Genomic DNA, 26,916 nt, shown 5'->3' with positions numbered 1-26,916 from the left:
GGAGGACACTCTTGTCATCTGAAGGCAGCCTGTGTTGCGTAACTGAAACAATCAGATTCCTGGTTGAGCTTCAGGACGCGTAACATCATCAGTCTGACAACCTGTTACCCGTTTAGTTTACACTTGTAACCAGAACTTATGCTGTAAAGAGAGCGTGAACTCGGGGCCCACATCTCGCTCCATAAATCTCGTCAGCCAATGATAAATTCATATTTAATGACCATGGCCATCGTCTGGGAAGGAGGAGCATTCTTTCATTATTGCCTCTTTCCCCTGCTGCTTGGTCGAGATAATTGATTTCTCTGTGGTAACAAGGTATCGACCATGCACGGTAGCCAGCTAAGACGGCGGTTTGATTCAAAGGAGGGGTGGAGAGGGAGCGAGGGAGGAGAACAGGGAGAACGAGGGATGAAGCTGCAGAAGAGTGAGAGAGCAGTGAAAGCCAACAAGCCATACAATCATTTGCAGTAAAATAAATAAATAAATAAAAAAAACTCCCTGACTTTAGGTGGGTGTAGATTGGACAATGACTCTTGTCTTGTTTTTCCAGGCTTTTAAAAGGCAGAGCATAGTTTGGTGTTTCAGCTGTTTGCCAGTGTTGTGTGTTTAATTCACCAAATGGAAAGCATATTGATCACACAATCTGTCACACGATTCATTGAAAACAGTGTCAGAAACAAATCTGGAGGACCACTTTTCGAGCACATGCTTAGCCTGCTAAGGAAGCGCGTGTTGTCGGTCCTGTTTATGTATTTGCAGCCTTGTACTGTTGCTCCTCGTTTTGATGTAATTTTAAGTAAATCTGTACGATGCCTCGCCTAAGCCACCAGTAAATCTTCCACACTAGCGAGCAGATTTTCAAACAACGCAGCATTAACATAGAAATACCCTCCAGCTAGTGACAAAATATGTAAAAGTGTGTTTTTGTGTAGCAAATGTACACAAACAAGTAGTCAAAACACAAGGCGTGCAAAGACCATTTGTCTGGCGCTTAACGTGGCTTGTTGCTTTAACAAATGTATCGATCAGATTCACGATCAGATGGGTGGGTTTGACTGGCAGCTATTGAGTTGACATCTCTGAGGTGCTGACGTTATTTGGCCTGACCTCAAGCAGGCAATGCTGCAGACACCTACTACATGCTGCACAGCTACAGCTTGACATATAGATTGTATTTTCAATTGGTCAATAACAGCGATAACGAAACCTTATGAATTGAATAATGTATTGATTATATTCAGCTTCTCGAGATGGTAGCACCGTTGTTTCCTCTGGCATCTCTGCCTGCAGTTCATTGTATAAATAGAGGAATTAAATAGTGTTGTTGTTGTTATGTGTTTACCAGCTTACATTGTAATTTATTTAAGAGCTCTTAATTGGACTAGTTACTCATTTGGCCCTCGATGGTCCCACAGCAGAACGGAGCTCTATCACTGCACACTGGGGCTTGCTGGAATATGGAGCTACAGAGACACACTGTACACAGCCAGCTGTTTGATGTCTGCAGCCGCCGAGCGTATGCTGCACCGCGCAGCATAAATAAACACACAATCCCCCGATGAGAGGACAGATCGACACACAGGAGACCTTATTTCAGGCTAATGAACTATTAATGTTGATTTGAAATTCAAACATTTTCAGAGGGTCTTCTCTGCAGTCATTCGTGGCTCTGTTTGTGTTTGAGACAGTGAGAAAGAAAGGAAGCGAGAACAAAGTAATTTGAATGAACTCTGCTTTCCATATATTCACACACACACGTACCCCCCCCCCCTTCCAAAAACAGCTGGGCTTAGATCTCAGAGGGCCCGATGAGTTGCTGAAGCTCTGTATTAAATGAGGCCATATAAAATGTATGTCAATGGGTTCAGCCTGGCTTAGCGCTCTCCACAGTAACTGTTAATGGAATAACTATAAGATGTATAAATGATCCCTGCTTTAATTCATAATAATGTTGGACCTCATCGCCTGCCCATTCAGCCCAATAGATTATGGAAATAGCTGTAATGACTATTGGAACAATGAGCCAAATTGCATTATCATTCAGTGCCACGTCGGCTTTGGAATAACTGGCACTGTGCTTTTGCGCTTTCACTGAAGATCTTGAATAACAATGGCCAACATTCAATTTACATCAGGAAAAATGAAGAGTGTTAAACATGAATGAAGGCTTTAGGCTGCGTGAATACAGTATTGATAGGACACTCAGTTAATAGGGTAACACTAATCCGTGTCCAGGTGCAAGAGGGTTTTGTTTAGGTTGAATTGCTGGTAACAAAACCCACACGTCCTACATGTATGCCTCACATGCTCCAGAGCCTCGTTTCAGCAGGGTTCCTCACCCCACGTGTCCGTCTCATGCATGAACAACACCCACGGAGACAAAGGAAAGTCTTTATTTTTTTTTCTTTTCCAGCTTCGCTGTGGACTTATGTGTACATTCAGTCCACATGCTCTTTGGTGGAAGTCAGACAATCAAACTGCTTCAATAGAGAAACACAATCATATAAAAGGAATAAATGTACAAGAATATATCATAGGTAGAAAACAATGCAGGAATCTTACAGCTTTAAATATTGCTGGATTTTTGTTTCAGTGAGTCAATACTGTGAATGAATTTTTCATCAACATGAACATCTCACTTGGAATAACTAATACCTGAATCAGTATCATCAATATCTGCCAAAGGTTATGATGAGAGCAGCAGAGGGACAGTTTTCCAGGAACAGTTAGTTCTGTTATATACTGATAGTGTAACAGTACAGGAGAGCTACTGTGATTACAAATACTTAAGTGAGTGTGCATGCAAATCAGTTTTTCACATGAATAAATTAAAGCAGCTCCAGATTTTATTTTGTGATGCACATATAACTAAGTCTTTGACTGCACTGTACTAGGTTAGCAGAGTAGATTTTTCTTAAATGATCTACTTTTATACTATTACGTAATAATGTAAGGAGTGTCAGTAATTCTTACTAGTAAGGTGCATAATATGCCGTATATGCTCGCTATTAGTAAAGGCTTACATATCAAAAGTGGTGCAACAGCAGCCTCTAGTGGCTTACATTACAAGGTAGAAAACACTGAGTTTTACAGAGAATGCAAAATGCAACAACATTCCACATCAGTATCAGTGTTTGCATAGTAGTACTGGTAAAGTCTTCAGAAGTTAGAATTGTCATGATTAGTAAACATCATAGCACATCAACATAAATATGAAATAAAATGTTAAATCAATAAAAAATAAATGTTTCAGAACAATGACAAGGCAACCAAAGTCCAAAAAACTGGCCAAAAATACAGTTTCTCTCCTCTGTTCATTCCAGTGGTGTATTTCACATGTGCTGCTGCATCTCTGTCACTGTGGTTACAACCACAGGTTCAAAGACAAACACCAGTGAATGCACATCTTTTCAACATTACACACAAGGTCGAAGATATTGATCCTCGAATTAGTTTAGAATGGTTGCTTGGTCATTAAAACCTTCAAACTTCTCACATTCACATTGATGTTACCACCATTTTGGTCGATAATAAAACATTGGAAATCACAAAATTTTTTTTTTTTTTTAAAACCTATCAAATTCTGTGATATTTCATAGAAAAAAAATCTGATTAGAAAGTTTTCTTAAAACACCTTTTTTAAAAATCTGTAATAAAATTGCACAGTGTGTCTCCCACATGATTATGTAGATATATATTCTGTTATTGCAGTATGTAACCCAGAAGTACAATATGGGTGTGCATTCTTTCCCCTTCTTTGCCATTACCTCAACTGTGGAGAAGCGAAGAAGTTGCCTTGGCGGTTTGAGGCAGATGTTGCTTTGCTCTTGCTCCCAAATCTAAAGGTGAAGAGGTCGGGGGTGGAAGGGACAAACAACTTTAAAGTTCAGAATTTTAGCAAACACAAAAAGCAAAACAATAGTGCAGATGAGTGTTTGGAGGAAAAACCAGGAACCTATTCTTAATACGTGGACAACTGAATTAGCTGCATTTAATCGATGATAAGTTTGCGAGTTTTGGCAGTTGCGTGTCTACATTACACCGGTCTGGAAACTTTATGACACTTTTTTTCCTGTAGAATATAGTGAATCTCAGTTTAGCTGCTTTTTTTCTTTAATCTAAACCGTACATCATACAGTAAACAACTTAGGCTGTAGCCTTGGTACACTCACATGGGATATTCCACCTTTTGACAATATGCATATCTATTTCATGTACTGGTTATCAGTTTCCTTGATTCCTAATAATTGGTCAACTATATCACCAGGATCAAAAACAAGGTTGCATCATGATCAGACATTAAGCAGATAATCATGACAGAACACTACACAACCTGTTCACATGATCTCCGTTTACACGTTGATATGTATCGCATATTACTAAAAATTAGGACCAATAGCACAGAGCACATTTTATTTAATATAATACAGAAATAAGTTTCCTTATTTAGATTGGCACCGTTGATATGATTTGTTTACAGTACCTCCTGAAACCTGCCACCCACATTGCAAAAGGAGAGACTAAATAAAATAAACTTTGTCAACACCTTAGAAAGTTCAAATAGAAAATTAATTTTCACCTTGCTGTCAATCAAGGCTACATGGATTAAAATTTAAAAAGGATTTTGATACAGCTGATTTTTCCTCCTGGATTAGGCCTTGCGATATGAACAAAGTGGCTCTGCTTCACGTCTGTTTTGTGTGAACAGGATTTAAGAAAGTGTGAGTGAGCTTACAGGGTGGTGCTGGACAGGGTCTGCATCATGCGCTGAGACAACGAGCTGGATGAAGGTGTTTTGGCCATCATCTGGTGCTCTGGAGTCGTCACTGGTCCCAATATGCTCACTGCAGATGAAGTAAAGATTGATAGATACTCAGTTTAACAACATAGTTACTTGTCAGTCAAAAATGTTGAGTGTAAATGCTCAAAAATAAGAAAACTTGGTTGCAGTCTGCAATCCTTCATGTCATGCTCACCAGTCAAATCGTACTGATTGTCTCAACCTCACTGTGTTTATTTTAGAACAGATTTTATGCCTTGTCAGTGTACCATTCTGTGAATTACCTTTTTGGTTTGGAGTGCCAGCGTGGTGAGCATTATCCATGCCGAAGCTATCTGGGTAGGCAAACTGGCTCCAGTAGCTTTCTGGAATACTGAACAAGCGCTCTATAATCTGTGAAGATAGAACATAAATCCAGCATTTGCAGTCAAAAACTTTCTGGAGAAGAGAAACCCTGATTTTAAAGTAAAGAAAAGCACCAAAAGCCATATATCTGAACTATGTACTACTGTACAGACACTAGGATTCTGTAATGTAATATATGGTCTAAGCAGGTATTCCTCATTCTCTTTACCCTTGGTTGTCTACTGGTGTCATGCAGGATGGTCATAGGGTCTGGATCGGGGACAGCGTGACCCACAAGGGTGGGACCAAACACCCTGGCTAGGTTGTTTACATCCATCTTGGTATCCACACTTTGAGACACTCTGCGAAAAGAGGAGTGGAAAATTTCACAATCTCTACTGCAGAGATGAAGGAGATTTCAATATGTTTAACGTCCCAAATTTTACACTTGTCCAAAATTTGGGCAAGTAGTTGTTTACACCACTCCTGCCATGTGTAGAGAAGATAATAGCAGAGGGAACGAAAAATGTGATGAAAAGGCTCTTAACACTGCTAAAAATGTGATTAATGAAAATTACTTCAGCAGATGGATCATCAGGCAAGCCAGTGTGTCTCGGTTGGGTTGAGGCAGCTCACTGATTGTCTGATACAACATGGCGAGACTGTTGCCATCATCCTGGATTTCTACAAAGCAAAACAAAAATGAAGATCAGACATTTAATATTCATGTACATAGCCGTTCCCTCTATCACACAGAGGTCATATAATCATTTCATGTAAACCGTTGTTCTGAACAGTGTTAACATTCAGACAGACATAAAGGATTCTGTTAGTGAGGAAAAATTCACCAGCTGCGGCCATGAAAGCTTTGTTGAGGTGGAAGGTGAGCAGTGGCTCTGGAAGGTTTCTGAGGAAGTCTTTGAGGACGCCTGTAATGACATTGATGTCTTCCACTTTGTGAAGAGGAGGCAGAGTCTTTCCTCTAATGAGCTTTTCCTTCAGCTCTTTCACCAGCCGCTCCTGGCCAGAAACTCTGTACAGGCCAACCTGGGGCAAGGAAAAGATAAAAGAAAGTAGCTCTTAATGTCCAGCTGCCTGTGATATTCTATTATAACTAATTAGAGAGAAATTATCTATTGTTATCACTCAAGGGAAAGGATTAGCATGAAGGTAACAAGTAAACAGGGGCTTTATTAAATCCTGTGTCACCTCATGTAGGCCTCTGTGTTCAATCTCCTTAATGCAGTAGATAACCAAAGCTGGGATCTGTGGAGAGGTAGCTGGAGCAAAATCAGCCAGTGTGGCCTAAACAAAAACATGCAAACGTCAGTTAATATGTACTGTAGGTAATATGAAAATATTCTTAAAAAGCTTTGGCTTGACAGAATGTATACAACAAGGAGAAAAATGTACCTCTGTGTTCTTGATGGGAGCACTAACAGCTGTGGGATTACAGGGAAGGGGACAATGGTCACGACACTCGGGATGGGTCACAATCCTGCAATCCTGGCAGCGAAGATAAAGCTTGCCAAACTTTGTTCTTCTTCCACATGGCACACAGAACTCAGACTTGATCACCTTAGTGACAGGGAAACATATTTTAATTAAGCTCGACAAGCTAAGAACGTAGAGATATGGTCAAAATTTTACACATTTAGCCATTAAGAATCGATTCATACTGTTTTGGGGTTGAAGTGGTGCTTCTTTCCTCCTCCGTTAGCTCTGGGGGTATGGCGTTGGGCTGGAAAATCTTGGACTGGTGTGCTGGGAGCCTCACTCACAGTCTCAGATTGGTCCGTAGTGGTTGTATCAGCCCACTGTGGAGCAACTGCAAACAATCACGTGTTAGTAAAAAACCACTGAATAAACTCACCTAGAAAAATAGTGCATGTTGGTTTTCCAGTATAAATCAGGTTTTTTTGCCAATTATTTTGGCCAGCCTTGTTGTAAGTTCCTATAAATAAAAGAGGAACCAAAAAAAAAAAGATGTAGAAAATTCTCACCACTCTTCTTTCTGCTGCGTGTCCAGTAGGGAACAGTTTCAATGGTGGAAACAGCCTCAACAGCGCCACCATTTACAGGCACAGTGATTGTTGTTTTAGCCACAATAGACTCGTTAATCTGAATGAGATGGAAGGAGATAGTTCATGTGATTTTTATAATCCATCAGTACAATCATCCAAACTTTACAGAATGTTTAGGTGTTATTGAGCACAGTCGGCTGCAGAGGTCAGTATTACCCTATCTGAAGGACATCCAGTTGAGCGGGGTTTCTTCACAGCTTGTGGGGGAACTTCAGAACGTTTTCTGGAGGAGCGCTGCAGAATTAAATGTAATTTCAAAAACACAGTTATTGTCAACACAGATGTTAATTGATGTAAAGAGCTACAAACGGCCTTTCCCCCTCCCCTGGAGCAAAATATCAAAATCATGTGCTTGTCAAAGCAAGCAGAGAAGCATGTGTTCAAAGAGTGACATGAGACATGTCTCACTCGTTTCTGTCGTTTACGCAGTCTCACATTCTTCATCACAGAGGAATCCCAGTCCTACCGGAAAAGTGGAGAGACAGAGCAATAATATTTAACAAGCCAATTTATTATTGGTGTCTCTTAAATAACCGTGTCCTCACACTGTTTGATCAGCAGCTTTACTAAAATCAGCAGTGACACTTTGAAGGAAATATGCTCATTTACCAGAGAGTCATCTGTTTGGTCATAGCTGATGTCTGAAAGCAAAGAAGCTGATTCATCGATAGTAGTTAATCTGTAGGAGAGATCAGTAAGTGAGAGTCAGCAAGTGTCCATGGTTAGTTGGAGAATGGTAACATTTTTTAGTTAATTATTCAAGTTTTCTTAAAATACACACATTCCATTCTGTTCCTTAGAGTGTTCAGTATGCATGCCAAATTTCCTCAGGTAACAATGAAATAACAGTCTGTCATCTCAATACTCTCTGTGCTCAATGTTCAGCCTTTTTTCTCATCATTTTCAGGAACAAAAAGGATAAAGATGCATCCAGAACAAATGAGGTGAGTCTGACCTTCGGCTGGAGTTGAGGTTGGTATTAGCAGCTTGTGCTGCTTGGGAGTGGGCACTAAGGAAGGCCAGGGCTGAGCGCTGTTCCTCACTTAGGTGGATACTGCTGCCATTGTTCTCTGAAATCAGTAGCTCTCTGATCAGCTGCAGCTGTCGCTCCTTTTATTCCCACAAAGCAGCAGATTGAAAGAGACCAATGCAGAAAAACGCATTATTAAGTAATAATGAATAATGAACAATTGCCAGTAACACAAAAAATATTCACACTGAATGACCTATAATGGGAAGTGACCAATGACATTATCTGAAGATCAACTTTAAGCTTTTTCCTTTTTACATTGTTCTAAAACAGCTGTAATAGTGTAGCACTCACTAGCTTCTCATAGACTGCCTCAGCCTTCTGCCGCCGGCGGATCTCCACATCCACCTGGTTCCGAGCATGTTTTAGTTTGACCTCCAGGGCTCCCCTCTCAGTCTCTGTTTTAGCCAGCATCTCTTTACAGGAAACCAGCTCCTCACCTGCCCGCAGCCACTTCTTACGGCAGTCTTCAAAGTTTACTGCCATCTGGAGAAACTCTGAATACCAAGACAACAGTAGAAGAGATCATTGTATTTCTACTGTACACAAAAAACCTCTATGGTAGTTGTGTCTATTACCTCCCCCCTCAATTTAATTTGTTTCATTAAGAGTGGCAAGGCAACTGCAATATAAATTATAGAGAAGAAAAAGACAGAGTGTTCTGTTATAAAGCGAACAAATGATTAACAGTGCTTTTCTGTTAGTTCTACTACACCCCGTGACCTCATTAGTCACTTCAACCCCTATTTGTGTCACCGGGTACACCATCAATTTCCACAGACTGTCTGTAATCCTGGCACTGTCAGGATTTAATTTACTAAAGCAGATGCTCTATACTCAGCACTACTTACGACTCCTAGTCTGTGATTTGTATAATTCATTGCACCAACTAACACAGTTTGGGACAAAAAACGGCACAAATTGCACCCGGGTTATTTACTGCTACCAACATCGTGGCACAGCAGACAAGCTTAACACTGCACAAGTATGTAAACAGGCTTCTAAAGGGGTGGCAAATACCAAAACAAAGTGTGGAAATAACTTACGTGGTTCAATGCCCTCATTCAAACCGTCCACCTGGGCTGTGAGACTCTGAAACTGGTTGTACAAGTTCACCACAACCGACTCCATTGTGTCTGTGTTAGCTGAAGACACAAACTTAGATTAGTGAGAAGACATAAGATTAAAAGGAAAAAAAAAAGTTACTTTCATTTTAGCGACATTCAGTTGAATTAGCTCCTGACTCGCCACTAAATGAGAAGTAACGGTAGCAGCGTTTCACGTCGAGCAGGTCAACTTTACAAATGTGGAGGAAAACTAGTAGGTACAATAAGGTTCGCAGTTATAGAACTAAAGCACTAATGCTGCTTGTGTTTAAGCCTCATCTTTATCGACGGTGTACTGAAACCAACTCGCAAGCTGTTTAGCTAAACTTAAGCTAGGTTTAATTGTTTATGTGCGTGCGAGGAAGCTACCGACATGCTAGCGTTAGCCTCTTTGTGCTGCAGCCTATAGCTACGTTGGTCAAAACAAACAAACAAACAAACAAAAGACAGTTACCTTTGCAATATAGTTCCTGTTACGGTGCGGCGGAAAAATAGTGTAACACCGTCCGATGTAAAAAGCAGAGGTTTGGTGGTTTATTCCTACAGCAGCACTCGCAGCAGAGCCACACCTGCCTGATAAAGTTTGCACATTCTTCTGCAAAGTTCAAAATCAGCGCCGTTTTCTTCTTCGCCGGCTAAAGGGGGACGTTTGTGCGCTCTGCCGCCCCCACAGAGCCAGAGGTGTAACTGCAGGGAGGCTGTCGAGACGAGTTTACCAAAACTTTCCCTAAACTTTTAAGAAGTCACTGAGAGGCATTCCGCATAGTATCGTAGAAGGTGGATCCATGTTCTTATAACATTTGTAATCTTAGGAATACTTACAGACAATAACTAAAATTTTGCTTTTTTTTTTTTAAAACGTAATATATTTCACAATCACTAAGTTGGTGCATTTTTAAAAATATTATAGAGCTTATGACATAATGTATTAATGCATTATGTCATAAACTAATGGATAACACATCAATAATGAAGGGCCTCCATAGTTATTATACAGCTACATTATAATATATGTTATATTGCCAGTAATGGTACAGTGAATTGTCTCATCTGTTGTACAGTACGATACACTCCTAAAAGAAAAGTCTAGTTCACATTCAGGGCATGACTGGAAGTTTGACATCAAATCTGCACCTGGAGTCACATTCGTTCAAACATCTGCTTCTAACTAATCTTGCTAATCATTAAGTAGCACTGAAATCATTTTACTGGTCTGAGATAATCCGAAGAAGTGTTCTGGCATCAGGCTGATGTACAAAATAAGCTTCTGTGTTTTTTGTTTTTGTAAGTATATACATATACAACTATATTGGTAATATGTGAGTTGTATGGAGGGTTAGCCATTATTTAGAACAAAATTAACAAATGCTTTGTCATTCAACATTTATGTTGCGGGTAAAGTTTAGTCAGAGCAACATCAAAATTTCAAATTAAAGTTTTGATCACATTGATTTCTGAGCTCAAAGTTCCTCTTCCCCTGTAAAGGAAGCATCTGCGTCGGACTATTGGGGAAGATTTTCATTTAAAAGATTTAAAATGTATTTTTATAATAACAAAATTATAGCCGGTTATGATTTATGTACTCTCTAAGTGTGTTTACTGAAGCATACGTCTGATGATATTGATATTCAAAATGCAAAATCAAAAGAAGATCGGCATTGTTCCTGAGAAGGGTGTCTTACCCCCATTTACCCTACCTAATAACCCCTGTAGTAATATCAACAACTTTAATATATACGCCATTTTTCACAATAATTAAATGTGGCAGTTTTGCTTGAGGTGAGTCAGCCCAGTAAATGTACTTCCTGCTCTCCTTATGTGTGTCAATGGATGCAGCACAGTGGGGTTAAATTATGTGTGAAATCATAAAATCCTTTGAAACAGTCAGTAATTGTGTTCTGTTGTTTTGTGTTGGCACATGGGATGCACACAACAGCATCATTAATCAGCTGCGGATGGCATATCTGGGTGCAGCAGCAGCTCTGCAACATTTAATGAGCGCAACACAGTCGCTAAATCAGCCACAGACTTTACGTGTATATGTCCATAACACATTATAAAATCTTAAACAACTCGAAAACAGACTGAGGTTGATTTGTGCGAGCCTGTGTGATTTTATGAAATTTATTGGCTGTCTGGTTTAACGTTACACTTCACCTGAGAGGTGTGTATGTCTCTTCTGAGTGCTGCAAGTCCATTATAGTTGATTTGAGATAATAGGATCTGTCAGTCAATATGCCCTCTCTGTCGTTATCAATTATTCATCTCTATATGTACATTTCCTTTATTCATGGATCATTTAACTGTCAGAATTTTCTTTTTACACCAGTCACCGTGTGCCCTTTCTTAAATCGAGCAGACTAATTCTGGAATTTCCGAGTACAAGCACACACTGGAGCTAGAGAGAAATGGAAAATAATTAAATTTGCATAGCAGTTCCTTTCAGGAGACGTTTTTTTTTCATTCACCATAAAGGTTAAGCATATTGCATTCAGGTCTTCATTTATTATTTATCATATCCGACAAAATACTGTAAAAGGCACATAACCCATTTGTCAAGTTTATTCAGACAGGCAATGTTAGTCAGCATACACTCTCACAGCCATATACAATGCTGCACGCCAGTAACATGGACTGTAATACCTCCGATATATTTGTATTTTTCCGTGTTTTTAAGACAGAGTGTATACCCAGATAATGAGATCACCAGTTTTCATTTGTCTGTATAAAAGGTGCGTGGATATTATAGCATTATAACAGCATTCAAATTTCAAATCAAAATTTTTATGTGCATCTCAGGAGTGAGAAAAGTATGAGGCTGCTCTAATGCACAGAAGTTTCAAAAGAAGCACCTGCGGATTGTGCTGACTCCAGAGTTCGGCCTCCACACTGGCACCATTGGAAGGGTAATGGATCCACAAACAGCCTCATGGGAAACACTTGGCAAATACGCAGTACATCTACTTAGGAGTACACACCGAAGCGGAACACACCCTCAATACATCCTGTGCATGTTTGTGCACACAAAGCAAAGGGAAGTTTTTAAGGTATGACAGGCTCTCTGATAGCGCTTTTCCCGTTCATTGTTTCTGTGCACTTTGGTGTAAACACCGTTAGCAGATTAAAGTGCTTATCGGTTCTTTACTTTATAAAATTGCATTATGGCTTTATTGACAGTGGCAGAGGAGATACACAGTAAATGTGAGGCAAGAGGGAAGTGTGATATGCAACAAGGTTCTAGTTGAACTGGAACCCGTTGCAGTTACGTGTTACAGTATGTGATTTAACCCTGCAGCTCTGGCTTACCCACCGCTGAACTTACAAAATAATCCATATCAGAGGAAATGGTCACAGTAATATGAACACCTAGAAAATGTGATACAATCCAATTAGCCCTGCGATACATACGAGTACTGTGTAACTTAAAATGTTACATTTTTCTGTAGATGGTTTAAAATGTTTCATTTGATTATTTTGTCATTTTGAGGCTGTGGTTACTGATGGGGTTGTATTGGATTACAGTGTACTGGAAGTGTACCTCGTATTTTGACCACATTATAGACACACCTTACATTTCAGCCTTACATTACAGTTCAATCAACACCACTCTGACAACAAAAAACCAACCTATACAAGCTTTACAAGGATAGTGTTTGTGGTTGGATTCCATTATATTTGAAAGGTGTACATATTTTGTGTCGCCCTCTATGGATTTTGTAGTCTGGCACCAAAAGTTAACATCTTGAGTTAATAAGATGTTTTTACAAAATGGAATGTCACAACATTGACAAGTGAAAGGATGCAAGATAAATCTGTTGGTGCTAAGTGAGTCTGCAAATATGTGGAAAAGCTCTGGCAAAGTGAGTACTGTGAAAAGATAATGTGCCGTGGTGCACTCCAAACATCTCATCAATTGAATTACAAGTGGAATCTCCCACTCGGAGAGTGTTTACTGGAAGACGGCTCCCTCTTTCCTTCCCTCTTTCCTTTACTGCTCCAGGGCCAAAGCATCATCAACAAAAACAATCTTTCATTTCTTGAAACCTGACACTTGGTGAACACTCTGCCCCTCAAATCAGACACATTCACAAGTGGATTACACAGTTCATATTTTCCTGTTTGAAAAATGGGAGAGAACTCTATAAAAATATTATTTTTATTGATTGAAGCTTGTTTGAGCAGTGTATCTTGTTGCTTAAAGGAAGTACAAGAACATTTAAACTAAAGCAAAATAAAAAGATTCCTGTCCACACATTCCAGTAATAATTATAAATTGTAGATGTAAGACTCTCATGTAGTGATTAAACTATTATCTGACATAGAAGTGAAATAAGCCCTGTATAGTTCTCAAGAGTCAGGCAGTGCTCAGTGCTTGAAGCTGATTCACAATGCATTTGTAACAGTGGTGTTTCTCAGGAAAATGCAGACAAAATGAGAAAGTAAAAAAAAAAGTTGACACTTTTGCAATGGCTCAGTATTACTAGTTTAAACATATGTTTTCAGAGTTATTTTAGAATTGCTTAAAACCTTCAGTGCTAACGCTTCCTTTTGCAGACACCTGAAATTATTTAAAAAACATAAATAACCAAATAAATCAAAGCAAATAGGAGAAAAAACCTGGCACTGGAGATGGCTTACAGTTTGTTGTAACTGCATAAGGGAATGACTCAGGTGTATTTTCAAAGTTCAAGTCCTCCTGCTTTTCTCAAGTATTAGATAACTGTGCTACATGCAGAGAAATGTAAGGCAGTACTGAGTGGTACTGATTCCTCATCTCGCAGTCTCTCATCTACTGATCTCCATGAGCGTGGCGTGCAGGTTTCTGTGTTACAGCACATAGCTGCTGAAAATGAGCTAGTCGATGAAATTAAAACTGGCAACAATGTGGGCTTTCTGTCACAGTCCTCATTAACTCATGGTGCAAATGGGAATGACAATGATGAGAATGATAGCCACTGCAGTAGCAATGAGCGCAAGCAGCTTGCAGATCTTGGCTCGGCGGAGGTCAGCCTCCTTACGCCTGAGTAAAGCATCGTAGCCTGGAGTGTAGATGTCGTCCATCCAGAACTCCATGTTGTTGGGGTTCAGAGACTCCTGAGTCTGAGGAACATAATGGCATTTAGTTTTAAAGCAGAAATATGAATGCATGGATGAATTGACATAATAATCTAGTCTACTTAAATATTGATTCTTTCCGGCTAGTCATCTATTTGAGACAGTAAGTCAGATTTTACTACCCCCACTTTCTTTCTCGTCATACATTATGCACTTATGTCAGGCCGGTTATCCCCAGAAATAAAGCATTCATTCTTCCAAAACAAACACGGATTAAAATCACTGACTTCATATATTTTTACCTGTAAGTCCAAAGGGGAGATTCGTGCCTCTCTGTCATCTACAGTCCATATGGGCCTTCCCCTCCCCTCAGCCATGACCTTCCCAGAGGTCAGTCCCCCTGTCAGACTGCTGTCTTTGTGGCGGAACAGGGACGAGTTAAACACTTGGTCCACCAGGGTGGTGGGCTTTTGGGACAGTAGGTTAGTGGTGCTGCTTGATTGATCTCCCTAAAACAAAAATAAACCAAACATAGGTTTTATATGTACTGTTACAAACACTAAAACCAACTTAACCTTGAAAAATATGTGAAATTCAGCTAAAATATTATCAAATTAACATGTCAAGTACCACCATGCACATCATTTTGAAAGGATGAGCCGTATTTCTTTTCAGCCCGGATAAAACATTATTCACTGTAAAGCTTCAAACCAATAAACCCTCAAAGTGGCCCGATTAGGTTGTCAAACAACCACATAATCTCATTTCTCTACTCAGCAGAATACAGAGCTAATGACAGGCATGGCAGATTTTGTGGCTGCACAGAATAAATATACACATCGTGCAACAACTGGACAGTTGCTTCAAAATGATTTGCAGCTGAGTCTGATACTCATTTGCTTATAAACTCATCTCCCATCCAACACACATTTCTTTTTGTATCATAGAAAACATAGGATAAAATGTAGAACATGCACATTGAGTATATTATGTAAAATCACTATACCTGTCCAGTTTTTCTTTGTGAAGATTTGCCATTTTTACTTTTTGAGAATGACACGGTCCAGTCCCTTGCGGAGTCAGGGATGTTCAGCTGTTTGGAGTCAGATACACCTTTCTCTTCAGGCTGGGTTTTGGAGGCACGACGAGATGTTGCGTCTTTCTTCCCTTCTTTTGACGCCTTAGAATCTACTTGGCCTTTGCTGCTTTCTGTTTGGTCCCCAGGTGTGTTCCATCGGCTCCAGTCCAAACTACTTGTGCTGGTTCCTGGAAACAGATGCCCGGATACAGACAGAGGTTGAGGGTCTGATGACTCAGAAGGAGTTAAAGGGTGGCTCATAAAAGAAGAGACACCGCTGAGAGGCTCAAGCCATCTCCCGCCGGTCCCTTGTCCACCACCACTGATAGGCTGCTGGATCTTTTCATCCAGTCGCTGCAAAGCGGAGAGCACCTGGGAAATCTCAGACTTCACATCGTTTAGTGATTCCAGCTGTCTTTCTATCTGACTCATACGGAGCAGCAGCTTACACACACTGGCCTTGAGCCCGTCATCACTACTTTCCAAGGAGTGGAAGAGCCTTTGGAGTTGACCAAGACGGCCACGTCTGGCCTCAGGGGTGTCCTGGTTAATGGAGCTATCATTGGGATGCAGGACTCCCGTGGACCCACACATGCTTATGTCATCTAAGAAACGAAAGATCGCACTGATGTCATCCTCACCAAACTCAGGGTCGTCTAATGAGGTCATGAAAGAGAGGCGATCAGCGTGAACCAGGCTACGAAGTCGCCGGGGGTCTGGTGGGTCTGTTTGTGTTCCCTGAGCCTTGAGTCCATCACCTCCACCTGGTAGTCCACTATCCCCACTCTCACCTATTGAGGACCCCAAATTGCTGATGGCAGGGGTCGATCTTCTCGGAAGTTGTCCCCCTTGTGATTCCATCCCCATTCCAATGATGCCCAGGCCTATCCGGTCCTCCAGACTGTGACTCTTATTGCTCCAGATGGGCCTTTTTGTCCTGGGTGGTTGAAGGTGCCGAGGGGATGACTCCTGGACTGACCCAGGTCCAAAATAAGTTGAGTCCTGTAGGTCATCGATGCTCTCATGTTTAGCCCGCTGCTCTGGCGATTGATGAACTGTTGTGGGCGACGGGTAAGGATTTGGGATCATTTCAAAGCTGTGATTGTCGAAGCCTTTCGCTTTGTTGGGACTGGGAGACTCACTGCTAACGGTCACCTGTGGTATAAGCGGCGGCTGGTTGTGGAAGTCCCTCCTAAAGATGTTTCTCTTCTGGTCAACAGAAGCTCCCGGTTCACCCTCAAACACCTCCATATGAGCAGAATCTCCACTCGACTCACTGTCCGTGTCCAAAGGCAGGTAGATGTTCTTCATAACCTCATTGGGGATTTGACCGCTAGGGTACAAAAGTGTGGTGTGAGGCAAGTCGAAAGACACAGCCCTCGCCCTGATGGGAGGGGAGGACACGAGTGAGATGGGATCCGGGGGAAGACTTGCTCGCTTGCGGGCAGAGTAATTTGATTTTGGAAGCAGCAAGCTCTGGTCGATGGACGTGCCACTGGAGTCGGAGTGGGCGCGTGGTCTTTCTCGACCAGGAATGGTCAGCTGGTGGATTCCAGGCAGGCTGGGACCTGGGGACTGGTCGACAGGGAGGACTGTCTGTGCCCTCATTGGTTGGCTGTCTTCAGAGACCCCACCCGTCATCTGAATAAGATTAAAGATAGTTACTATGTCAGCAGCGACGCCTATGGGTGATAGCCCCTGGCCTCTGGTGGAAACCCGGTCTCTGAACAGAGTGGCTGGGAAACAGGGGTCCCTGCTGGCAGCAGCAAACAACAAACTCCTGAGCTCGACCAGGTGCTCCAGATCAAAGCGGGTGCTAACCATTCGACAAAGGTCCTGGAATGATAGCCACTGGCGCATATTGGCCAGTTCCTCCAGGATCCCCAGAAGGACTCCGGGGTATTCCTGCTGCAGGTTAGCCATGGCTGCTCACCTGACAGGGAGAACAAAGCAGTTAGCAACACAAGGCAAGGTAATTATATTTATAGAGCACCTTTCAGCAATAGGGCAAATCTATACTCAGGACATAAAAAGGACATTAAGAAAAGACACAAATATAATATCAATATTAATACCCACATAAACTGGATTGCAGGTGAAACAGAAGTCCCATATAGTTAGAGTATTTGCAAATTAAAATAAAACTTTTGTTTTAGTGGTCCAAGAAAACAGACCTTTGTTCAATAAAAACAAAAGTAGAATAATGATAAAACATGCATATATACTGTGTGTTTGTAAAATAAGAACTGTAACGGAATCTTATTGTATTGTCTATATTCTATTAATATCAGATGTATTTTATTATTATCATACTGTCAGAACCATTATGGAGTCTATGTTATTCTATAATCCTTGTAACGCCAAAGTATTAATTTATGCTTTTCTTCAATTACCAGCTTCTCTTGGTCACAATGTCAGCAGTGTTTCAAATTAGATTCTGCTTCTTGTCACCATTTAACTGTGTTTGATAATGATTTAGAATCAAAGTAGACTTTTACAATTGAACTGGGAAAAAAGGCACTTTGATTGAGTGAGATTCAGGAAAGCGACCTTATTTTGGGGTCCGAAAATAACCGATCATCTGATCTGGTGACGCCGTCTCACTGCGCACATCTTTACCTCACTGGACATTTTGAATCCACTCATTTCTATTAACAGCTTCGGGCCAAACTCTTCACTTTACTGAGCAAATGCAATGACTATATTAATGTGCATTTGGTAACTTCATCCCAAGTATGTGTTGCACGTAAAAACGACTCAGATAAGAGGAGGACGGGACGGTTTCCTTTTTAAAGAAGAAGGGGAAAAAAGCGCACCAATCTGCTCTGAGAGGCGCATTTGGGGTTTGTGTGTCAGCGGAGACAATATCAATGACATGACACTGCTGCAAATGCAATCCAGGTTGTAAAGCCCTCACTAACGGACCGGCTAAAGCGAAGGTGCTGCATGTCCTCTTACCTGAATCTACTGGCGGAGAATCACAACCACACCTGTATCCATCAACAAAATCCAGATTTTACGCGAAGAGCGAGGCCATATTCCAAATAGGTCCGGCTCGGATCGTAACTATCACACTCCTTTTAATGGGCTTCTCTGTTCGTAGCAGCGACAAGCCCACAGCCCAGGCAGGAGAGGAGAAAATTAGAAATCAGGTCATCTTCCCACAAGTCCCTGCAGTCCCCTAAGGGACCTCAAAATACATCCAAACGGTTTCCCCTAACCTCATATCAGCTCAGACACTTGCAAAGTCAACAGTACAGCCACATTTCTAATTGATACATTGGAGAAGAGACACAGTCTTGGCAGGACGCTCTAGATGTGTATGAGTGGCTCAGAATCACAAGCATATTTTCTCAGGGTGCCATAGCAGTAATTGGTTAGTGTGCAAGTTGAGCATACAAATAAAGGGCAAATTAAAAATTGATGTTTGCTAATTGACACTCCTAAAACTCCAAACTGACAGTAAACCATAAGGTCTGGGGTAAATTGCCTGCTAGATTGCTGCACACACACTGAACTGTCTGCCAGACTTGAGCTTTCCCAGACTTTGCACCATTACTCTGCATTATCATCCATAAAGGCTTGTACTTAAAACCCCATTAGAGCAAGAGAAGGGCAAGGCTTTCATCGCTGAGTAGTAGCACTCTGCTACAATCAGAGTGGACATCTCTAATTCATCTGACAACTCAGTGAGGAGGGCATCCATCATCCCGTGTACTCAGGAATCAATGCAGTGGATGAGCCGCAGTATGAAAAGCAGTGTAGGTATAAGGCAATAATGCATTACTGTCAGGCCTGTTGCATGGAAAGCCTAATAGCCGGGTGAAAAGACAAAACAAAAGTTGGCGAATTGAAACGATAACCAGCTTTGTTTGTTTTTCAGAGTTGTGTTATTTCATGGTACATTAAAAAAAAAAAAAAAACACTGACAAGTTTTAGTCACCTGTTTAAAGCACAAACACTTCTAGTAACATTCAAATCTACACTTGACAGTCAATTTATATACAAAGTACAGACAGATTCTCTGGTACATTACTGACAATATTATCAACAGAGAAGAAATTGTTTAATAAGGTGAAAACTGTAAAAAATAAGAGTAAACATTCTTACAAGCTGTTGCTATATGAGTATGTAAACATTATGTGCAAAATACAATATGGCTTTCAGGGCTGCTCGCTTTTTTCCCCACATTGTCAAGCTCAGAAACAACAGATGCAACACTTAAAAGTAGTTGATTTAGCTTTTATTTATTACTATTCCTATTCAGTAGCCACTGCTACAGCACCGCTAAAGGTGAGGTTTGTTCTTCTGATTGTTGTATTCCAGCTGACATCAAGAAAGTTTTTTTCTTTCCCTGATTTTTGAGTTTGAGTGTAGTTTATGCCGCAAAGCATGCTGGGATCTCCATTAAAGTGAATCCGAGACTAATCAACCTCATGCATGAATCATGTATCAGTTATAGCCTCATTTTATGCACGATCCACAATAATGAAGATACGGATAAATAGAAATGTGTGGCAAAAACAGCATACTGGTACTATTTAGTTCATATTTTCAGGGGAGCTCATGTCTTATTAAGAGGGGCCGAGCTCCCCCCGGCTCCCCTGCAGTTAGGGTGTTAAGATCTCAGCTGAGATGAGACTCTCGTTCTCTTTGCTTCTTTGGCTTCGACTTCACCACTGGAGTTACAAAGGTTGGAGTCAGTGAAGGATTCAAAGCTGGATCTAAAGCTGGGTTCAGGGCGAGCAGGTCCAGCATTGGGGCACTCTGATCGCCTGTTGAAATATAGCACAGTTAAAGAGGACAGCAAACAGTGGTCTGGCATTTATTTATTTTTTTGTATTCTCTAGTGTAAAGTTACTTACCAATGTTGTCCTCTTCATCACTAGGTTCTGGGGCTGGACTGTGGACAGAAATCCGGGCCAAAGCTGCCAGCTCAGTTATGAAGCTTTCTTCTGCCTCCTAATGGACACAGCAGTGCAGTGCTTACAGAAAATGACTGTGCAGGATGATACATGTACTCATATGGGTATCATCAGTTTAAGAAGTACAGGAGACATGAAGCATACTAACCAGTAACTGTCCTTTGATCTTTTCCATGGTTTGATCCTGGGTTACTTTCTTCTGCCTCAGCTCCTCATATATCGTGTCCTGATCCAACTCACACTGCTCCAGCACTTTTCTTTTGTGAAGTTCAACCCTGATACATACGAAAACAAAGACAAAAATCACATTTATTCTCATTATAATAATTAAATAGGCGGTCACCCAAAAAAATACCAGCACCCCCCAGTGTTACTGTACCTCTGTTGAAACTCAGCAGAGGCAGGTTTCTTGCCCCAGTTCACCAGCTCCCTTAGCAAGGCTCTGTTCAGCTGACTGCTGTTGTCTTGCTTCTCATTCACCTCTGAAGGGAATGTTCACAACAGTGAAGTTAACTCAGATATTCTTTGTGACCTGGTGCAGTCTGTCTACTCAAAACTGTTCATTGATTTTACTTGTAAGTTACCCTGTACAATTTAAAATGTAAATATTGCCATTAGATGTATTGTACTGAAGTTAACCAAAAGGTAGTTTTCAACTGTGGTCCCATGGCCGGTCACAATATAGCATATGCATAGTGACAATATAACAATACAAATGAGACAAAACAGGACACATAACACAAAGTAAAGTCAAACAGAATACCTAATACCAATTAACTTACACAATTGTCTAAACAGCAAGTATAAAAACTCAAATCAGTCTATACACAGACAGTGATAGGTCAATGCGTGTTGTGGTTGGCGTCTCACCCTGGTTCAACCGATCCTGCTGCAGTGTTTTGGTAATGTCCTGCAGGTGAGAAAAGTAGCTTTCCACCAGTGCAGTGAGAGAATCTTTGGTCACATAAACACTCTCTGCGACAGCCTCTGTCAGGTGACGCTAATGAAAAATAAAGTTATAGTCTATAATATGCCTGGCAAAGTGATCACAAAAAGTTGAGTCTAATTTATAGAGGATTAATACGATTACAAATATGTTGGATTAAACTCTACCTTCAAGCCATCATCCTGTTTAGAGGTCTGTGTCCCTGTGGGTGAAGCCTCCATCATCTGTTGGATGGCGTGGCTCAGGGCGTTGCCCAGCACCAGCTGTGCGTGACTCTGAAGAAGCTCCGTTCCTGTTTCCAGTTCAGACAAGAACTCCTGTTGGAAGCTGTTCCCCAGCAGCTGACTCTCTGGGCCCAGATGTCTCTCTGCAAGGCTGGCGCTGCTGCTCTGTGATTGTTAGGAGAAACAACAGTGTTCAACGTGGTGCAGTGTTCTTACAGGTACGATTCCCTAAAGAAGTCAAAAGCAAATTACTAGCATAATACAGAATGGCCCTACAATGGGTTCTCAGATTTAGTACTTAATCAAAATACTATTTTTACATGTGTATATTTTTCCCACCTTGAGAGCTGAATTAGCACAGGCCTGGCTTCTACTGGGGTCCTCCATGAGCAGAGTTCTGAAGTCAGTCTGAGAGAGTGTCTTCAGCTTGGACAGTCTCATCTCCTTCAGGATGTGCAGACAGAAATGTCTGACCACAAAGTACCTCTGCACCACCACCAACAGGTGCTCGTGTTTCTTCTCTATCAGCCGTCCCATTTGACTGAAAGAAACAGATCACATTCCATTATTTTTTATTAACTCGTAAAAATTGACGTAGATACTGCATAAGTAGCTATAACCACAGAGAAGACAGCTGTGTTGGAAATCTGATGTTTGTGCCAATGTAGTTTTATTTATGCTCTCAATATGCCATAAATGTTTTTGACAGGTGTTCCCGTTTCACCTGTTGAGTGTGTAGCTCTGTCTGGCCAGCATGGCTCGGAGGATCTTCATCTGTTGTTCACTCAGATGTTTCAGACAGGCCTGCACCAGAGAGATGCCTTCACTCCATACCTACAGAATGAGAGGCTCAGTTAGAAACTCTGAAATACATTTGTAAAGTTAAACTCTTGCAAATATTTCATGGAACTAGATACAAAACAAAAACACTGAAAGAATCCAACTGCCAAACACCAATAAAGAAGATGATCAAAAGTGTATCTGATCCACCACATGTCATCTACCTGCCCATCTTTATCCAACTCAGCCTTCATGTCCTCCAGTTGCTGCTTTGTGGTACACTCTGCCTGCTGCAGCTGAGCAACCAACTCCTGCTCCAGATCCAACCACAGTTTCTCACAGTGTTCAGCAGAGAGCTTTGTTTGGGCTGCAACTGAGGTGAGAAAGACGTCCTTTGCTAGCTCTCCGAGTCTCTTTGACCAGGAGTTGCGAAGTTTCTGAGTATACAGGATTTTATGTAAGAACGGTGGATATACACACACACATGCAGAAGTATGTGTACAAATGCACACTTTATCAGTACATTTTTACCTTCCAAAGGTCACAGAGAGCGTCAGCAACCCTGTTGTCCTGCTGCAGCTCCAAGTCAGAAATCTGTTGCCTGTGTTTCATCAGCAACTCCTGGTACACCTGGAGGGAACATTAGCTCAGATTTAGACACCAGTGCCTTTTTGCCTACATGTATGACCAGTATTAGTAAGGCAAAGAATAGAGAAGAGACTCTTAGTTCTATAATAATTAACTGCAGGAATCTACAGCCAGTGGCTTGGCCTACTTCTTAGGTCCCTGGTCACATATTGATGTAAGGAAGTAAAATATTTTGACCTTGGTGAGCTCCTGCAGGTCGCTCTGAGTCTGTCTCAGCTCCAGTGTTTGGCTCCTCTCTTTCATCTGGCTCCTCTGAAGCTTTTTCCTTTTGGACTCCTTTTTGCGGCACTTCTCGTTTACCAGCTCATTTGTCTTTCTTGTGCACTCTGGAAGATAAAAAGTGGAACTTTCAGAAACGCTTGCCCAGTTGAGGATCACCCAAATAATTGCAGTTTGTAGAGCGGACCATGGTATAAATGTTTATTAATGCACTTTATTTCTGGTGATGAACGAGTATTGATAATATACCTCCTAACAGAAAGATGTCTTGTTGCTTTATAGCTCTATAGTTTAATGAGGCCACTCAGTGAGTAATATGTTCCGTCATAGATTCTTCTCTGTAAGGTTCTTGAACATGTGCACAAATGAAAATTAACATTTAAAAAAGCCCCAAAAGGAAAGGTTTAGCTACTGCAAACAGTGTTTACATTTAAGCAGTTTTATCATGTCTTTGACTGCACTTTTGCAGAAAAATGCTACGTGAAAGTCTGGGGTGTACTAATAGGCATGATATTCTGTGCTGCCCTGAAAGAACCTGACCTTATTTAAGAAGCTAAAGAGGATTCCCAGAAAATGGTCTATTTTGAGAGCACATCATTTAAGTTTGAAAAGTAGGCTACATATTATCCATTGCTGTTTGCCACTAGAAACTAGTTGAGTATAATCAAAGACACTTCTACACATATTTGGCCAGTGTTTAGGTAAGTCTTTGGCAGCTATCTTCCTCCACCCACAGAGGACTTACTATAAAATCCCATCTTTTGTTTTGATCGCACCTCGTAGTGAAGTTGCTAAATTTACGCATCTTACCCTCAGTACACTGCTGAAGGCCTTCAGTCAGAGTGACCTGAATCTCTGAAAGTATCTTTTCCATGTGGCTGAATTTCAAGATGTCATCACTTGTCAGCTGTTCGAGTGTTGTGGCAATCAAAGCCTGTCTCAAAGATACTTCCCGCCTCAGCAAGGCAGGCTGGGATTGAAGAAGCCCCGTCAGCTCCTCCCACCACAACAACTTCTGCTGTATCCTCTAAGAGATGGAAAAAAAAACAGACGTATTTAGAGCCACATGCTCAAGCATCAGTGCATCCAGGTCCTCAAGTGATAAAAACCAAAGTGAATAGTGAAAACCAAAGTGAATAGTGAGTATAACCACCAAGTTTTATTTTACCTTTAGATCAGCTTCTTGTACTTTCATCAGGTGGTTCTCTACTAATAGAAGTGTCTGAATTAGAGAGAGAATTACATTCTGCGCCTCATCTGGAGAGAAAATGCTGGTCTTCTTCAGCACATGCTGGCACAAATCTTCCACCTGTTTGCTGAAACTTTTGGACTATGAGGGGACAAGGACATGAGATATCCTGGTCAGTATTAATACAGAGTGGGGGGTAATAGATTTAAAATAGCTGATAAACTTTCTATTTACCGTTTGAAGGCCACGTTCAAGGAGATCTTTCTGAGCTCTCTCAATCTCTTCCAACGTGCAGGGAGCATCATGACTTTTCTCACTGACAGTTTGGCCTGTTGGCAACTGTTTCTTCAACTCATTTAGCTCCTGGTATGATGAAGGACAATGATGATGGGTTTAAAATTTTAAGCTCAATGTGTCTTTGTACAGCAAATTGAGAACTACAATAAAATGTGCACACAAAATACCATATGTGAGTAGCAGTAGAGTAACATGTGGCTCTACCTTTTCTTGCATCTGAAGAATATTTTTGGCAAAGTCTGCATCATTTTTGTCTTTTGGAAACCGACAGCTGAATATCATTTTCACCATCTGCAGAAAAATCTAAATTTTGAAAGTGAAACAAAACAGTTTAAGTTTTTTTCTTTGGTATTCTTTAAGAAATATAACATATATACAGTACATGATATGACAAATACTCACCAGGTATTTTTCTTCCTGAAGCTGAGAGCAGTGGTTTTGTACATCCTGCAGGGCCAAACAGTAAAGACTGATCCTGCCTTCAAAACTGCAAACATAACAAACAAGTATAACTTTCAGAAAACTCAGGTCTGTGCACACTTATGGCAGTTCATGACTAAAACTTAGCATTTCGAGAACACGAGCTCCTACCCTCTTTGTGTCAGCGTGTGAGGGTAGTGAGAGACCCTTTTGAAACTCTGATTCTGTAGGCTCTTAGGGACCAGAGAGGATGAGATAAACTGACTGCTGTCATCATTGTCTTGCTCCTGACTCAGAGACTCTCTGTCCATGGAGGAGGAAGACTCTTCATTAGGCATCGCTGGCAACTTTGAGTGCTCATGTAGCGATGGGTTGGATGCTCCATCTGCTAAAGGCTAAAAACACAAAAAAAAGTCTTGTCAGTGGCCAAATGTGGTGTTGTTTCTATATGCACAATTTATGAATACATACAGTATGTCTGCCTCACTTTTTACCAGCAGATTACAACTTACTATTATTTATTATTACATGTTACTGGAAGCCAAACATCCGCAGAAAAGTTTACATTAGGTTATGTTTTCTATTCTTCAATTATTTGCAGTCAACAGCATTAGGGGTGCTTTTTGATTGACATAAACATGTGAAACTAACAGGACTGCATTATACTGATATTTGTGCATAACACAAAATAAAAATAACTATCAAGTCAGTGGCCTTAGTCAAAACACATCTGCATAGATTTGGTTTAAGCCCTTGTTATGCTGTGTACATGTTAGGTGCACATTTCAGTCATATGCAACATATAGAGTGAACTTACTCTGTATTTTTGGTTGATGGGATAAACCACCTTTGCTCTGGATGCAAATGCAGCCACATCACTATTCATGGGTGGCTGCTTCTTCTCCTGGTCAATCAGTAAACAGAGCAAAAGGCTAGTGAGAAGTTAATTAGTAAACATCAACATTTTTGTGACCCTGAATGCAACATCATATCTATATTAACCTTGCACCATTTAATCTGTCTTTATTCTGCATGAAGCCTGCCTATGTTTGACATTAATTTTAGTACAGGCCACCTTATTCCCCAGTAGCTTCCACACATTGCTGGAGGGTTAGAGTTTGCATTACTTTGTCATTAGTGGTGCCACTTGTAGCCTCCTTTCTGCTGTTGCTGACACAGTCGCTTTGGTTGTTGTCTAATTCTCCATCATCTGGCTCCAGCAGCCTCCTCGCATTGTATCCCTAAGAGGATAGAAGGAAAATCCAAAAAAATGGAATATAAAGTGTGAAGATAATCAAGAACGTGACTTGAGAGGACAGGGGAGGGTGTGTTGTCGTGTTATGCGCTTACTTGTCTCGTCAACAGCAAAGGCTTCAGGCAGAAGACGTATAAAAGAGCAGCCGCTAAAATCCCCGACAGTCCTCCACACACCGTGGCCACCGTCAGAAGTCCGGTGTAGACGTGCAGCGACTCGGAGAAACTGACCAAAACATCGGTGGCACATTCCGCCATCACCCCTCGGGCTGTCATTTCTTACCAACTTCAATCCGTAGCCAAACTGTTAGCATCTTCGGATAGCTCCTCTTGTAGTCAGTAACATCTGCAGCTAGCAAAAACCGCATCTCTCAACTTCTCGCTTTACACGGTGAAGTTTTTCCCTCGCATATATTCTTCGAAAGCATTTCGGCGAGTTAAGAAGCTATGATTTGAGACAACTTATTAAAGAAAAAAACCTTTTTTCCCCTAAAGCGACGAACTCTCCGTAAAAGTTAGCCAATGGGTGTACAAAG

The 26,916-nt window shown here is 41.1% G+C and overlaps 3 protein-coding genes across 4 annotated transcripts; all 3 read right to left on the bottom strand.

The window, feature by feature from the left end:
• Positions 1-2,377: 2,377 nt before the first annotated feature.
• On the bottom strand, positions 2,378-9,932 carry LOC103359259 (rac GTPase-activating protein 1-like). 2 transcript variants are annotated; one of them, XM_008284501.1, is made up of 17 exons: positions 9,800-9,932; positions 9,286-9,384; positions 8,534-8,736; positions 8,165-8,319; positions 7,819-7,888; positions 7,618-7,671; positions 7,366-7,443; positions 7,129-7,246; positions 6,805-6,953; positions 6,539-6,703; positions 6,335-6,430; positions 5,974-6,172; positions 5,704-5,809; positions 5,355-5,487; positions 5,065-5,173; positions 4,736-4,844; positions 2,378-3,839 (listed from the first exon to the last, which is right to left on the bottom strand). In XM_008284501.1, exons 2-17 carry the CDS (start codon positions 9,368-9,370, stop codon positions 3,764-3,766), a joined length of 1,905 nt encoding a protein of 634 aa, XP_008282723.1. In that variant the 5' UTR covers positions 9,371-9,384; positions 9,800-9,932; the 3' UTR covers positions 2,378-3,763. The 2 variants fall into 2 exon arrangements, with proteins under 2 accessions (XP_008282723.1, XP_008282724.1); XM_008284502.1 differs by having other exon boundaries at positions 9,286-9,375.
• A 3,696-nt stretch (positions 9,933-13,628) lies between these two features.
• Positions 13,629-17,401, bottom strand: LOC103359258 (UPF0258 protein KIAA1024-like). Its single transcript, XM_008284500.1, has 3 exons — positions 15,407-17,401; positions 14,703-14,909; positions 13,629-14,445 (listed from the first exon to the last, which is right to left on the bottom strand). The coding sequence occupies exons 1-3, from the start codon at positions 17,399-17,401 to the stop codon at positions 14,254-14,256; spliced, it is 2,394 nt and encodes a 797-aa protein (XP_008282722.1). The 3' UTR covers positions 13,629-14,253.
• A 2,007-nt stretch (positions 17,402-19,408) lies between these two features.
• On the bottom strand, positions 19,409-26,914 carry evc (EvC ciliary complex subunit 1). The gene is made up of 20 exons (XM_008284499.1): positions 26,477-26,914; positions 26,254-26,367; positions 25,944-26,030; positions 25,298-25,521; positions 25,109-25,193; positions 24,911-25,009; positions 24,644-24,772; positions 24,389-24,550; positions 24,031-24,247; positions 23,179-23,327; positions 22,885-22,983; positions 22,578-22,790; positions 22,298-22,407; positions 21,913-22,114; positions 21,517-21,738; positions 21,274-21,403; positions 20,783-20,885; positions 20,552-20,678; positions 20,344-20,440; positions 19,409-20,253 (listed from the first exon to the last, which is right to left on the bottom strand). The coding sequence occupies exons 1-20, from the start codon at positions 26,654-26,656 to the stop codon at positions 20,105-20,107; spliced, it is 2,898 nt and encodes a 965-aa protein (XP_008282721.1). The 5' UTR covers positions 26,657-26,914; the 3' UTR covers positions 19,409-20,104.
• Positions 26,915-26,916: the final 2 nt, after the last annotated feature.

Source organism: Stegastes partitus, unplaced genomic scaffold (assembly GCF_000690725.1).
Source record: "Stegastes partitus isolate 25-593 unplaced genomic scaffold, Stegastes_partitus-1.0.2 Scaffold362, whole genome shotgun sequence".
Taxonomy (NCBI): Eukaryota; Metazoa; Chordata; class Actinopteri; family Pomacentridae; genus Stegastes; species Stegastes partitus.
Note: the sequence above shows the minus strand (reverse complement) of the source record. Positions and strands in the feature narration are given on the sequence as shown.

Coding starts and splice junctions, on each gene's coding strand:
- evc (XM_008284499.1), bottom strand. CDS start 26,656: ATGACAGCCCGAGGGGTGATGGCGGAATGTGCCACCGATGTTTTGGTC. Junction 24,773..24,910: donor TTCTTCAGATGCAAGAAAAG/GTAGAGCCACAT, acceptor TCATCATACCAG/GAGCTAAATGAGTTGAAGAA. Junction 22,408..22,577: donor AGTTGGATAAAGATGGGCAG/GTAGATGACATG, acceptor CTCATTCTGTAG/GTATGGAGTGAAGGCATCTC.
- LOC103359258 (XM_008284500.1), bottom strand. CDS start 17,401: ATGGCTAACCTGCAGCAGGAATACCCCGGAGTCCTTCTGGGGATCCTG. Junction 14,910..15,406: donor CACAAAGAAAAACTGGACAG/GTATAGTGATTT, acceptor TTTTTGTTTTAG/GGAGATCAATCAAGCAGCAC. Junction 14,446..14,702: donor TCTCCCCTTTGGACTTACAG/GTAAAAATATAT, acceptor TATGTTCCTCAG/ACTCAGGAGTCTCTGAACCC.
- LOC103359259 (XM_008284501.1), bottom strand. CDS start 9,370: ATGGAGTCGGTTGTGGTGAACTTGTACAACCAGTTTCAGAGTCTCACA. Junction 6,173..6,334: donor AACACAGAGGCCTACATGAG/GTGACACAGGAT, acceptor TCCTTGCCCCAG/GTTGGCCTGTACAGAGTTTC. Junction 3,840..4,735: donor ACCCTGTCCAGCACCACCCT/GTAAGCTCACTC, acceptor CTTCACCTTTAG/ATTTGGGAGCAAGAGCAAAG.